This window comes from Grus americana, chromosome 1 (genome assembly GCF_028858705.1).
Source record: "Grus americana isolate bGruAme1 chromosome 1, bGruAme1.mat, whole genome shotgun sequence".
NCBI lineage: Eukaryota > Metazoa > Chordata > Aves > Gruiformes > Gruidae > Grus > Grus americana.
The window spans coordinates 185,496,000-185,511,189 of record NC_072852.1 but is presented as its reverse complement, the minus strand read 5'-3'; the positions used below and the strand labels follow the sequence as shown (position 1 = coordinate 185,511,189).

At 47.2% G+C, this 15,190-nt stretch overlaps 1 protein-coding gene across 2 annotated transcripts in view; it reads right to left on the bottom strand.

Annotated features, from left to right (window-relative positions):
* Positions 1-12,067, bottom strand: part of DGKH (diacylglycerol kinase eta) — a 170,019-nt gene extending 157,952 nt beyond the window's left edge. For both annotated transcript variants that reach the window (XM_054836041.1, XM_054836051.1), the window contains exons 1-2: positions 11,937-12,067; positions 4,555-4,737 (exon numbers count right to left, since the gene is read on the bottom strand). In XM_054836041.1, coding sequence (XP_054692016.1) covers positions 4,555-4,737; positions 11,937-11,993 — 240 coding nt within the window. In that variant the 5' untranslated portion in view covers positions 11,994-12,067. The remainder of the gene's footprint in view (positions 1-4,554; positions 4,738-11,936) is intronic.
* Positions 12,068-15,190: the final 3,123 nt, after the last annotated feature.

Sequence of the window (15,190 nt, the reverse complement as noted above, 5' to 3'; positions counted from 1 at the left end):
GCGCTGTCAAATGTCACCATATGGAAGACGTTAGAAACTTTGCGAAGGCTCAGTTCCTAAATGGCTGGTGTTATCCACTAAGGCCAATAAAAACACAGTAGGGAATTTAATTAATTTACTTTTATTACTCCATAATGATTTAGGATATCTAAAAAAAAATATATTAAGACTCCAGATAAGTAACAACTCTTGCAATTTCACCCAACAACACTGTAGCATCTCCACTAATTATAACGCACCCGCATTTCTGAACATGTCCCACGTTACAGTAACTTCATTATTAACAAAAGTCACTGGGGGTGAAGGAGAGGGAAAAAACGTTCTCCCGGATACATTACAAGTGTATTTATCTCGCTCAATACATCCTATTTTCTTGCATTTCCTGATTTATACTTTCTGCTCCAGAATGTCTGCTTCATCCAAAAATAAACACAGGCCAGATGCCCAATCACAGATTTGAGAGCAAAACACCTATCCAGCAGAGCTTTCCCATTAACTGCACACGGACCCATTAAAGTAGGAAGCCAGGTCAGCAATGAAAGTGCTATTCTTTATATCCACTTTTTAGCAGAGAGTACTCAAGACAAGAGTAGGAACTATAACTGACGACTCTACTTCCAAGTATCCAGGGACCATTTCATTTATTAATCTTGCGTTCACCCCCAAGATGAGCAGAATTTAAAGAGAAAAAGTGTCAGCTCTAATTTGAGCCTTCCCGTCTTGACAGGTCCCAGCTATAAAGAACTGAAGCAAGATCATCTTTTTAAGGAACGTACTTTGCACTAATGATTAACTTTAAAGAAAGTACAACTCAGCTGATGACAGGCAGAGTTTTTGGGCTGCAGCCCCAAAGGTCTGAAGTCATCTGTTTCATTTAAGAAAGGCACCGATGCTGCCTGTCTTAACCAGCATCTTTGAATGTTAAAAAGACAAATTTAATGCAGATGCATAGAGAACTTTCCACAACTTAAATGCCCAATAGAACACTGTTTGTACAGCATTGCATGTACTACTTTAAAACTGTCTGACTACAGTTTTCAAAAATACTCATAAACTGCAAATGTATCTTCCAAAAATGTTTTTTACCAAGACACTTTTTATGTATTAAATATTCAGGTCTCCCAGCGAGGGGGGAAATTGTGGGTAGACATCTCAAAGTCAAGAATTGTTTCAATGCTCTCCATCAGGGATTTCAGCTCAAAACTGCTCGAACTTCACAGGGTACCTGCCACCTGTTTATTCCTTTGCTTTTTCTCCAGGGAGCACATACGAGCTTCACAGATATAACAGATTCCAGGATAAAGTTCAAAGATGCTGGCTTTAATGTTGCAGAAGTACTAATTAATTTTGGTCCTGACTCCGCTAAAGACACTTACTGCCACAGTGTCACTCCATAACCAGGTATGGGGCTTGAGCAAACAGCTCCTAGCTACAAACGAGGTGTTGGCCCGAAGAATAGTTTAGTCCTTTGCACTGCAACTTGTTCTCCTCAGGTTTGCAGAAAGCAAAACATGTTGATCTTCAGGTTTTCTGTTTGAGGAAATCAATAATGGCCATATTTTGACACAGACATGCCTTCAAAGAACTCTAAAAATGTGAGGAATATATATGCATAAATTAAAAATACACACATAATAGACATTACATAAACATCTGGCCCTATCACCCATCCGTTTCTCATAGTGTTTTACTGTAAAAGCAATTCCACTGAAATCAAGCGAGCAATTTGCAGTGGAAGTTGCTATTCAACGTGGGCAAGTGATGGTAAAACTGGACAACAGCTTTCTAAGTAGAACTATAAGCATATGATTAGCGTATCACAAACAAGCAATGAACTTCAGTGTACTTAAATCTGCCAATACAGTATTCTTTTTTTTTCATTATCCCATTCTGTTTTTCACCCCCAGCGAAATAATTAATTGTTTTTATTTAGGAAGAAGAGGGCAAAGCTTAAAAAGTCCCTTTGAGCACTACAGGTGTTAGAAATCTTTAGCTTTGTGCTAGCGAAAGGGGCTTGCTCTTATACATACATTTGCTAAATCTTATTATACACACATTAAAAAAAAATCCACTCCTGAATGATTCTGTCTGCAAAGTATCACCATATGGTAGCTTTCACAAATGATCAACTGTACCAAAACATCTAAAAATAACATCTTCTTTAAGTAAAATAAAAACAATTACCAGCAGAGACTTTTGCGTATAGTTCTGAGCTAAGGAATCAATACCACGTTGCTGAAATGTTTCAAGTAAGTATATAAGCAAGCTCCAGAGAAAAATAGCACAGCGTTAAATGGCCCTCAAGCATCAATGATAAATGTAATATACATGTTTTGGGTTCTTTCAAAAGCCTATTCTTAGCTGTAAGACAAACCCAGTCCATTTAATTAAAACCTTAGCTTACAAACACATTCACCGAGTAAGCGAAGCTTAACAAATCTAATTTGAATGAAAGGGACTAGCTGGGTAAAAGAGCAGCTCCCTGATGTTCCTTGCTCTAGTGGTTTCATGTAACCACTGATCACCAACTACTACAACAGCAAACATACAACACCCTTAAACTAAATGGGAGTTGTCTGTCTAAATATAGCTACTTTTAAATAATGCATCATGAGTTATAAAATAAAGTGCTACTGAATTATTTAACATGGGTCTCATCTTTAACAAAGATATATGACTTTTAATTAAATGGAAAGAAAGATGTTTATATTCGGGGTTGCACATTATTGTAAATTGCAACCAGTAAAGCAACATTTTATGACTCAAATTATGTCAGCAGTCAGTTTTTCCTATATATAATCTGATTCACAGAAATAGAACTGAGATGCAAACTAAGATAAGCAAAAGCATCACTTAAAGAGTTGTTTTAGAACTTCAGGCAATCACAGCTTTGTATTCATTCACAGCCCTCAGATACGGAATATCCCACCAACTGGTAACAGTTGGTAAGAATTGGCTGGAATCTCATGCTCACAACAAACCTGTTTCAATAACGTCCATAATCCACGTTTTCCTTACGCAAGTATCAACCTCTATGAGAGCAAACCCTGGAATACACTTAACACCACTACACCTAACACAGCATCATACTCTGTCACTTTTAAAACATTTTGAAGACCGTCACACAGAAGTGGTGTTAAAGCTCAAAGTTTGTGTTAGGACTACATTTTCAACACGATGCAATAGCTGTATATGATTTACTATAGTAACACTTCAGCCAGGCCTAACATCTGCAAATGCAAAATTAACATTTAGAAATAAAACGGGATGACACATTGTATTTAGGAGGTTTCAGGAAAAAAGTTGCTTTCCACCTCACATAATAAGATAGTGCTACTGTTTAAGAATCAATGCTTTCTGTTTAAAGGTGGCTGCCTTTTGGAAGTATGTGTGAAACAAAAGCTCGAAGAACAGCAACAATCCAACAGGACTCCTCAAACAGCTCCTTACTAACTTTAATGGGTGCTCCGTAAAGGAAACAACACATGACCTATTGTGCAGAAATCAAACCCTAAGGGTGATCTGGGCCTGTACTTTGCCCCTCAAACAAGACGCTTAGAGCAAAAAACCTGACCTTGATGTCACCGCGCCCATAGGCTCTCCCCTGCGGGGTTTTGTGCAGGCCCCATCACTGAATATGGACCACGCTTTGTAGAAAGCCATGGGATCCTTCTACACAGAAAGTAAGTAAGGTCTCATTATTTTTATACTTTTAAATGCAAGTTTCCTGAAGTTCATTTTACAGGAAAAAACGTGATAGAAATACACCATCCATCAAAAAGTTAATTCCACCAGGATGACTTCGGCAGCCCGAGTCAGCCAAAAAAACCTGCATCAACCTGAAATTTTGACAGCCGCTTTACGTATCCAGCCCCACGAGCGATGATGTATAGAAGTTTACTCCCGTCCCGCGAGGTGCCTTTCAAAGCGGCAACCGCGTTTCCCTCCTTCGCGGCACTCCCGCTCCCAAACGGGAGCCCGATGTGCCACCGCGGGCTCCCTGCCTGCCGCTGCCTGCTGCTGCCCGCCGCTCCGGCGGAGCGCACGGCGGCGGCCCCCCGGGGCCGGGGGTGAAGAAGACAGGGAGAGGGGCAAAGGAAAGTTGGTGAGGAAGGGCTCGCTGAAACAGCCCACCCGCGCTGTGGGGAGGCAGGGCGGGATCCCCGGTGCCCGCCGCCGAGGAAGAGGAGCCGGAGGGAGGCAGCCCGCCGCTTCCCCCCACACCCAGGACGCCAGGCAGGGCAGGGCAGCTGCCGGCGGCCGGGGCAGGCGGCTTCCCCTCCGGCCCCGCAGAGCCCCGCCGCCCCGGGGGGCTCTTCCTGCCAGCCGGGGACAGATGTGGACGCAACAGCTGGACTGGGAGGAGGGGAGAGGGAAGGAAGGAAGAGGCACGGCTGCCTCCCACCCCCCCACCCCCGCCGCCGCTCCCGGGGATGCGGGCGGGATGCAGCGGCCGTCCCCGGCTCCGGGCTGGCCCCGCTCTTGGATGGGGATGGAGAAACTTGTCCCGAAGGCAGCGGGGCTCGCCGGCTCCTGCCCTTCTGTCCCCCTTACCTTGCTGCGGATCTGGCCCGAGGTGGACACTTTTCGGATGAGTTTCTGGGGGCCCTCGTGCTCCCCTTCGCTGTCCGACGACTCGTCCGCCGGCCCCGCCGCCGCCGGGGGTTGGGGCTGGGGCTGCTGCGGGATCCCGGCGCCGCTCATCCCCGCCTCGGCCCCGGCCATCTTCCCGGACTCCTGCCGAGAGAGAGCACACGAGCCCGGCTCAGCCAGGGCAGCCGCTGCCGCTCCCCTCCCCGGGGAGGAGGAGGAGGAGGAGGTGGCGAGGGAGGGTGGGGAAAGAGGCGGCGCAGGGGGGAGGGGACGGAGGCGGTGGCGGCGGGGACGAAGCCGGGCGCTGGCGGAGCGGAGCGGACCGCCCGGCCGCCATCTTCCGCCGCCCCCTCTGACGGGGAAGGGCCGCGCCCCGGCCCGGCCACGGCGGGCGCCGCTCCCCGCTCGCAGGGGGCTGGGGCGCCGCCACTCGCCGGCGGGCGGAGCCGGGGCAGACGGGCCCGGCCCCCTGCGCCCGAGCCGCCGGGAGCTGGTGCCGGTGCTGCTCCGCCGGCCGGGCCAGTTCGGGGGGGCTGCGCCGCAGGTGAGCGCCGGGGCGAGTCCGAGGGTCGAAGCTGGGGAAGGCGGGTGGGGAGGGCCCCCGGCGCCCCCCGCACCGGCCCGGGCTTCCCTGCACGTCCCCGCGCCCCGCCGTGCCCGTGTGAATTGAGTCCCGCCTGGTTCGGGAGACGGGACGCGGCAGAGGCAGAGAGCGGCCCCCGGGTACCTGGGCACTCTCCGTTCACGCCCCGCACTCAACACACACCGTGGGGTTTGTCACACCAGATGACCGCCAGTGGGAGGTGGAAAGCCAAGTTTTAAAGGTTTCACGCGAGCCCGGTGAGACCGTCCGGCTCGGAACACGGGCGGCCTTCCCGCGTGCTCCCCAGTCACGGATGAGGACCGCGTTGCACGCCCTTGGGAGCCCGGGATGTGTTTTGGGGACTGGATGGACGGCATCTAATGCAATGGGTTCCTTATCCGCACCTCCAGCCACTCAATCCCCTGGCATCCTTCAGCGTCAAAGCGTTGGACGATTTTGGCAAATGCATACATTGCTTTCCAGTTGTTCTCTCCTATTGTTTTAATTTTCTTATTATTCCATTCCTTTTTGTCTTTGTAAAAGAGGAGCTTTTGCTTTTGGGGAAAGAAAGGGTCAGTTTTCCCTTTTAATCTCAGATCTGGCAGCTCACACGATCTCGAAATGTCACCACATGTTCTGAATTGTGGGACTTCGAAATTATTGTGGCTTGTATGTAGTCAGTGTTCAAAATAAGCATTTAAATCACAGCAATACTAAATAAAACACACAACTCCTAGCTGCATGGACCGGATTAAACATAAGAAAGCAATCAATACTTGTGGCTTCTATATTCCCACAAGTCTATTTATATTTCTAGAAAGGGAACTGACATCGCTTAATATGCTAATACAATGCCACAGTACCTAAATACAAAGCAGTTAATGAGAAACAAAACCAAACCCATAGTGTACAACCTATCCTACACGGCAGGCACCTTGCCACAACCTTAATTTCATATAATCCAGAGTATCCCATTTCTTTTATTGGGACTTTTATTCATAGTAGGGGAAATTAAATGAAGCCTTGCAGGTCTTGTGGCTTAGTTCTGCGTTACTGCATCAGGTACTTCAAATGCGATTCTACTACCCTCCACGTAGGATCACCTCAGTTGTATTTTTAAAATTGTCAAAAGTTACATTAAAAAAAAGTAAAATTTTCTATTGAGTTATATTTTAAAGGAATTTTGATCATATTACCTACATTCCCTATTAGAATAATAATAGGGCCTAAATCCTACCATTAATACCACATCTCAAAATAGATGAAGTTCTCACATAGTCCCTTTTCCTTACAGGCTAATTGTGAAACTAACTCTGTCTTGTCTCTTCACCTGAGAGGGAGTTTTTCAAAACCATGGGATCAGACTTGGGCAAGTGCAAGTATGTACTGCTGTACAGTGAACTAATTTAGGGCATGGCTAGGAAGAAAGATAGGCTAAGAGCAAAGTTTGTGGACACCTGTTCTTTCCATCTTCCTTTTTTTCCTCTTCTCCACCTTAATTTCATGAATAGCAAATTACGCCAGAACACATCTCACTGCAATTCCTTGAGTCTTTTGAAGGTAAATCACAGTTTAACACTGCAAGAGGACAAGACAGTTTGCTAATTAATACTAACATGTATTACATGTAATTGTGACTGTGATTTGAGGAACACCTAGTGCTAACAGAATTCTAGCAAGACTGACTAACTCCATTTAATTCAACTGAATTAAACAGCGCTAGCTGAACAACACTAGTTACTGTTAGATTGGTTCCCATACTAAAAAAGCATTCCAAATATCGGTGCATGTGACTGCTATGGATTTGTATCACAGGACTAGGATCCTGTGCGAAGTTACATGCAGAACTATTTACAAGTAGACATTTCACCCACGGGGAATACCTTTCCAAATTCAGTTGAATTCAGAGAATTCTGAGATGAGAAAGCAAGGGGGAAAGGCGCACACAAAGACACTGTCTTACTCAAGTGTATAATTTGGGATTAGGATGTTTGAACTCAGGGAGATCATGAAGTTGACTCTATTGATGACCCCAAATTTGCACCTTTGGGTGTTTGTTTGTTTGGGTTTTTTAATAAAATATCATCTGGTTGCTTGTTCCTTACATATTTAGGCCTCAATCCTAAAAACAGTAGGTGGTTAAAATGTTTTTCCAAGAACAGCCTTACACTGAAGTTTTGGAATGATAAACACACAGGACCGGTATCTTCCAGAGCAAGACACTAATCTGGTTTGTTTTAAAACCGCTTTCACAATTGGTTACAGTGCAAGCTAATTTAAAAACTCATCTTGAGTTTTATAAAACATTGGGCTATTTAGCAATGGATGTAAATACATTGTTTCATCATATATTAGATGGAAAAATAGGAACAAGTTAATAATTTGGTTTTTAAATATAACAGCTCCTGTGACATCCAGTGCCTATTACAATGCCAGCAGAGGAGCTAGAGGTCTCCTTAGGTATCTGCACAGACAGCTGAGATTTCCTTCACTAAGTTTCATCTCAAATACATAACAGCTCATAAAAAAAAAAATCTGTAGGTGAAATGGGCAATAAATACAATTCTTCAACTTCTGTTCACCTTCAGAGCTTAACTATCAGCCCTAGCTTCTGTGCACTTTCTGCACTGTGCAGAGGGCGTTACGCATCCTCATGTGGGCTACCCTGTTGTGACCTTCCTCTCTCCTGACTGCCCAAACACAAAAATTGGGTTACAAGGAGGGAATGCACCAGCTTGTTGCTTCCAAGCGAGTCTCTTTCATCATATCTTGATAAACTTCAGAGTGCTATGAAAAAATTTTGAAAGTATTAGGAATATTCTCTCAGGTCACCTAATGTGAAGATTTTAGTAGTAACAACCTAAATGTGCACGTGGTAGGAAGTGTCCCACAAGTACAATTCAATGAGAATATGGTTTCTGCAAAGTGTGTGGCAGAATGTGTAAAATTACAGGCTCTAAAATCTGTAGTCAGCTATTGTGTACAAAGTTCGTCGTAATGGAGAAACCAAGCGAGTGTTAAGCACTACTGAAAGTACTAGAGTTATTCATTCTTGTTAGTGTAGAAGGTTGTTTCTACAGCGTTCGTGCACAAAGATGGTTTTAAAGATCTCCCCGTTTCCACTTGTGCTTTTCAGAGGTGTTAATAGATAATCAGGGTCCAGTTTCAGCCTTTACCCAGGTAAAGCTGCCTAAGATAACCATGAAACTTTGCCTCAACAAGGACTGCCAACTTGATTTCCATCCCTTTCATCTCATAGCTGAAGTTTACCCAAGTGATTGACATCAGACTTGATAGGAGAAATACTGACTAGCACATTTCAGCTCAGTGAATATAGCTATGAATCCCATGGTACAAAAGGTGCCGCTAAAATCCCCTAGACTTGTATGAGCAGGCTCTTGAATGTGGGGCTATACGCAGCCATTAAAAACCCATAAAATATTTGCATGAGCTATGTCTTTCATTTAACATACTCGATTTCACACTTCTTAGTAATTGCCTTAAATTTCCTAACTGAAGCAAGGGGAAGACTGGTGAAAACCTAAAGAAAGGTTGGCATTTAAAAGGAGATGCTCAACTGATACAAAACAGCTCCGCTGACATCATTTGTGCTGCGGCAATTGATTTCAGCTGATGATCTGCCCTTTATGAAGAATCCCGAAGTGCTGGGGACATACATGCACTGTGAGAGCGTTTTAACTCAACCACATCCAGTCCCAATAATAGAATATGTGTCACTAAAACGCATATGCAAAGTAGAAAAATATCCAAATACACGTGCACTCTAGCTGTGCTGGAGATTATAGTTTATAATGCAGATTAATGCACTATTTGATTCCAGGAACATAAATGATTCCCGCTCCAATACTGATTCTCTTCATAACAAGCCTATTTACCTCTTTTTCTCTAGGTCACTTTGGCATCTATAAACTGAAGGGTAATGCTTTTTTTTCCTCCACTTCAAAAAGTTGTCCTGAGGGGTTCTGGATGAATAGTGGTGTATGTGTCAGGTTAGCAATGCATTATTCATCATGTTTAAAAGATTTTATTGAATCTTTCCTAATTTTAGTGGTTAGTGATAACTATAGTTTTTAACTGGGCTCCCCAGACTGAGCACATTCATTTCAGATCTGCCTGTCTGAACTCCCTCTGCAGATCGAGTTAGCGACGTTATTCTTTCTTGGCTTCCTTACTTACCAAAAGGAAAGCCAAAATTTAACAAAATGTATGCATACCACTGTTAAAGAGATAACTACATCACTCATGGCTGTTTCGGGAGTAGCTGAGGCAATCCTGTAACCTGTAGGTTACAAAAATGTGTTGTATACTTCGAAGTGAAAAGGTGTAAACTAGTGGAAGTCATCAAAATACAGAGTCACTCTGCAAATGTGTTAGGATCCACCTACGCATTTCAAGGGAAAGGTAAAGTCAAGACTCAGATCTCATATAAAATATGATAGTCAGGTCTAGAACTTTGTAAGACATATATTGTGTATATTTTGAGTACAAAGCCACCGAATCTCTCTGGGAAGAATGCAGGATGAGCCTTACATCTTCTGTTACTTTTATTTAGCTCCATCATGGAGGGCCTAATGCAACTCTTACTGGAGTCAGGAAAAGGTTTTCCATTCAAAAATGAGCTGTGCATTAAGGAAAAGATTTTATAGAAATTTGACATTTCACTCAGACACATCTAACCCTGACAGTCAAAGGAGAAGTTGTGGCTCCATTTGATGTCCATCAAGTAATTCTCAGAACAGCCATAGGAACAGTGCTTCCCAATGACTTCTGACAGTTTGCACAGATAATTAACTTGCACAGATTCAAAACCTGCAATAAATAGTTTCCCTATCCTGCTGCTCTTTTTCTGTGTTTTGAGAGCAAGGGAGAGGTCTGGGAACTGGTTTTTTCCCTTCATCATGCAGTTCTTCACCTAAATCTCCCTTTGCCCCCATTATAATAAAAAGCCTGCTTACGAGCAGATACAAAGAAGAATGATGTGGCTTTTTCCACAAAGACTATGTATTTTATCAGCAGGTTACCAGGTAAAGGATTGAGTGGTTTAGCTGAAATTACAGTCTTGTAAAGGAAATCAGTGCAGTGGTTAACCTTAAAATTGCATTCGTGGATGTACTCTTTAACAAATGCAGCAATGAAATGATAAACATGACCCAAATCCTGGCCCTTACTAAGGGAGGGGGAGACGGGGGCAGGGACGGGGGGGGGCGGGGGGGTGGGGAAGAGATGTGCTCCTTGTTTATCTGAGCCCTGCATACAGAAGGAAATGGGTTTGGATGCTTCAGCCAGGACTCTGCATTTCCAAGCAGAGGGGCTGCAATCCATCTGCCTCCCGAGTTTGAGCTGAGTTTTGGATGACGGCAGCCAATTTAAATGTCACTGTTTAATAGGATAACGCGTTCGCGGGAATCAGCTTCACCGCCTTCCTCCCACGATGTCTTCATCTCTCCAGGCAAAAATCTTGGGCTTCCCTTGCCTGATCCTTTTGGTGTCAGCTCCATGTTACCGGAACACGCATACAGCTGTTTTCCCTATCACAGCTGCATCTCCAGCAGCAGCTTCGGGGCTTGAGGACTGCAGAGGGCAGTGAAGGGGGATGTTCAACTTCACAACAAAAATAAGGCTAGTAAAAATGTATTTGGGAGGGCTATGAATCCTTACAGGAAGAGGGGTGAACTTAGTTCACCGTTGGTAGCTCCAGGGCTCAGCTGCTCCTTTCCTTGAGGCGAGCACAATTGGGCAAAGTGTGCCTCTCCCCCAGGTGCTGTTTCAAACTGGGTTTACAAGTAAAACCAGGGGCCCTGGACCAACACTACAAGTTAGCAAAACATGGCACAGCCATCTAAAGGGAAGCTTGGCAGTGGCATGGGTCCGTACTTCACATCGCCTCACCAAGTTCAGGGCCAGAGACAGCCTAGCCTTGACCTCTCCGATAGCCTGAAATCTCCCAAGCAGCTACCCAAAGACTATTTTTAGCCCTCCCTGCCTGATGTGTGTGTGTGTTTGCACAATGGAGAAAAGCCCAAGAGCGGGACCAGACGGCCCTGAAAAGGGAAATCTGATTTTATCGCCTGCTGGTGACATGATTTCCTTCGGTTGGAAGGAGGGTCTCTGAGTTGCTTAAACAAACCACAAAGCCACCACACCGCAGCTTTCCTCCCGGCCAGTTTAGGCACACACACACATCCCCCTTTGTAGCAGCTGAAAGGCACCCACTTTCCCCGCACCCCACAAAGCAGGGTGGTAGCGGGGTACCCCAGCCCCGGCCCGGGGAGGGGTGATTCCCAGCCTGACTACAGAAGAAGGGGAAAAAAAAAGTGTCTCTGGAAACTGCCTCCCAACGCTGGACACGTTGCTTTTGCTGTGCTAAGAGAAGGCGTTTAATGGTGTCAACATCCAACCCCCCCGGCAAAGTTGGAGGCAAGGCTCTCGGTGCTAATCCCAGGCTTTCCACCCGGGCAGTGAAACTCAGAAAGGGCAATGAACTCCCCGTCCCCAGAGCGACGAGCCCGCCAGCAAATGGCCGGACACGGCGGGGGCGAAAGGCTCCCACCCCCCCGCTCCCCGCGGCGAGAGGACGAGAGCCGGCGGCCGGGCTCTGGTGCGGAGCGGGGTCGGAAGAAGGGAAGGGGGCGGAGGGTGGGCACCGATAAGGATGACAGCCCGACCCCCCGGCTGAACAATACAGGCAGGAAAAAGGGTAGGAAATGCCTGTGCAACTGCAAGGCACGCATGTACCTACCAGTTCCTCCCAGGCGGGGCTGCGGGCGCTATAGGAAGGGTACCCATGCTCCTCCATCCCCCCGCAGCAGGTCCCCTACCTCCGCGGGGAGAGCGCCGACGGGCAGCGGAGCAGGTTACGCCGGGGTGCGCCTCCCTCCTGCCGCTCCTCCGGCTGGCAGCGCTTCCCAGCGCCGCTCTTCCTCCCCCCCACCCCCGGCCCCGCTCCTCCCTTTTTCTCCCCCGGCCCCGTCCAGGCCCCCTCCTCCCTCCCCGCCCGGTTCCTCTCCCTCCCACGGCCACCGGGCTCAGCCCCGGCTCCCGGGGGAGCCGGTCTGCAGCTGCCGCGCCGCTCACATCATCACCGCCGCCGTGTCCTCCGGTGCACGGCACGGAGCCCGCCCCCGCCGCCCCCTGCCCGTCCGCGGCGCCGCCCCGGGTGCTCCCCGGGCGCCGTGCACACCCGCCCCCCCCCCCCCCCCATCCTCCCCGCCCCGGGAAGCCCAACGGATTACGGGCAAATCGCCTTGGGCATAAGCCGGTTTACAGCCGCTTCGGCTGTCGGCGTCGCGGCGAGGCCGGCGGGCGAGGATGCTCCCTGCGGTGCGGGGTGGGGGGGGGGGGGCGGGAAGCCCCCCTCGGTGCGCCGGGAGCCGCTCATGCCCTGCTGCGGTTATGGCCCCATCCCTCTCTGCCAGCCCGGCCCGACCCTGCCGGCGTGGTGCGGGGGCAGAGAGCGGGGTTTGCAGCCCCGACGGGCCCGGCTGGGTGTCCCGGGGCGCCCCGGGGGGAACGCTCAGTGCTGCCCCTCGTACCGCTCTGCTCCGAGCCGAGCCCGCTCTGGGGCCCAGGAGGCATCAAGGTCAGGGTCCTCGGGCTGAGGCAGCCCGCTGCCCCAGCATGACGGCTCCGAGAGTGCGGTACCGCACGTTTTAACCCCCTTCGGGCAGCCTCTTTCTCCCACAGAGGTGCCGGGTGGTCCCACACGTACCTTAAGAGAAGCAGGAGCTGGGACACAGCATGGCCACTGTGGAAAAGACAGCACGGATGCGTAGGCCATGTCTGACACGGAGCGCCTTTCATTTGGAGAGCCACCATGCCTGCCTTATGGAGTAGCAGGATTTCTCTCCTCCATCACGCCTTTTATTAATACACAGTGTGTATACTTCAGTCTTCTGAGTTTACTAGTTACCAGCGTACCCTTGAACACCAGCCAATGTATTACGACTCTGCAAGTGGATGTTGTATCTCCTACAAACTCAACACTTTCACTCATTTGTTTCTCCCCTTTGCTGCAGAGTAGCGGGGTATGTGAAAGGCTAGGACTAGAGGAGAGAGTGAGAAAATGAAGCTCGGTCACCATCCAAAATAATGGTGTTCTTCGCTCCAGTTTTTCTATATTCCTTTTCATTCCAGCCTGCCCTTTTGAATTTGCAGCTATCATGCTTGATCACAAAAAGTAATCTCTGGGTCATCTACTTAATAAGTGCAAACATCAGAAGGAGTTGGATTTCAGGAATAAAAAAAAAAAGAAGAAAGGAATTTGTATTTATAATAGTTTTATTTAATGATATATTCATTTTGTTTGTGTTGTAGTGCTTTTTCATACCAACAAATGGCACACTGCCATCTGAGCTTTAGGTTTCACAAAATACATCGGCAATTTGCAAAAAGTAGCACTATTGCCAAAAAAAGGTGAAGTCTTATCTATGAATTTAAGTATCCCTATAGAAAAATCCCATTAAGTTAAGATGGAGTAACTCTAAGCCAGGCCCAAAGATGTGCCACAGCAGTATAGCTCATTTGAGGAACCAAAATTGCTGCATTTCTTCCAGCAGTAGAAAAAGGAACTATTTTTGTTGATAATAAGTTTATCAGTGGTCTGTTGATGAACTGCTTTGACGGTAAAAGTGTAACCTCAGAAGGAAGCAAACAAGATGACTTAGAGCATTTTGCTTTTTTGGAAGGCAGCTTTCTAAAGCTGATGGTGAGCAACAGTTGTCCAAGGATGTCTGGTCTCCTTCCCCTTCTTCCCTGAGTGTGAGATACTGCTGAGGAATGTCATACTATAAAGGGCTTTACATTAAGAACAAGTTTCAGAATACTATTAGTCAGTTCCCCTCCTTTCCTCATGATGCATTGGAGGATCTCACATGACGGCTGTTTATACCTCTTGACATCTGGCCTCTTTAGCCTTGGTCATCCTGGGGCTTTGTGGCAAAAGTGGCCTGCCATTAAATATATGTCATGCTACTGCCTTGCACCTCCTTGCTTGTTGAACCACAAAAACTGAAAACTCATCTACAGGAACTTTAAGTAACTTGGAGTTAATTCTTCAGCTCGAGCGCTATACATACCCTTTTGCACTGAAATTCGGAGAGATTATTGCTGTGCCTTCAGCCTCATTTTCTGGTTTGTGTGCCCTGAATCTTATACCTGTGACTAGACACGCAATTACGTTCACCTCATTTCCTCCCCTAGAGTTCAAAGCTCGGTTTCCGTAAGTGGAAAGCTAGTATAGGCCCCAGAAGATTACAACAACCTACTTAGGTTGAAGGTACGTTTCAAGGTCTTGTTGGATAAGGAGGGCAGACATTAGCTGCTGCACAGATCCCTCTAGGTCTACATGAAACCTGTCCAATGCAACTTCAGGTCTGCCCTTTCAGGTTCCTGAATGCTCAGTCGGATTTTTCACTTCTTTCTGTGAAGGAGACAGATTTCGGCCCTTGCTGAGGAGCCCTGCCCCACGTGATTTCCCCGCGTGTGAGCCCTGCTCACCATGCCGGAGCACATTTTCTGTCGAGACCGAGGTCTATGTGCTGCTTGGTGGAACCAGCTGAAAATCATGGGCAAAGTATTTTGCTACAAATGTAGTTCTGTCAAAGCCGACATGGAATTTGAGGACAGATGTCAGAATGATAGAATTTTTTTTTTAATTTTTTTATTTGTTCAGGGGCATGCTGCCACATTTACAGAGGGGCAAGGGAACTTAAGTCAGGCCCAAGGCAAGGATAAGCTTCATTAACGAGGGGTAGAGGAGCTGCCTGCTAAAACAAGGAGTGATCAACTATCCCCTGGAGAAGATGGGGACGTTGGGTTGGAAGAAGAGCTCACTAGAGGCAGGTCTTCACAACCAGCTTGGGAACAGACAGTGATTCTCCTAGCTGGTCTACCAAACTGCATCAAAACATCTCCAACACAGCCTGGGGGATGGTTTTGTTTCGTTCTGATTTTTTGATTTTGTTCCAAGTCGTGTTGTTTGTTTAGATTGCTTGG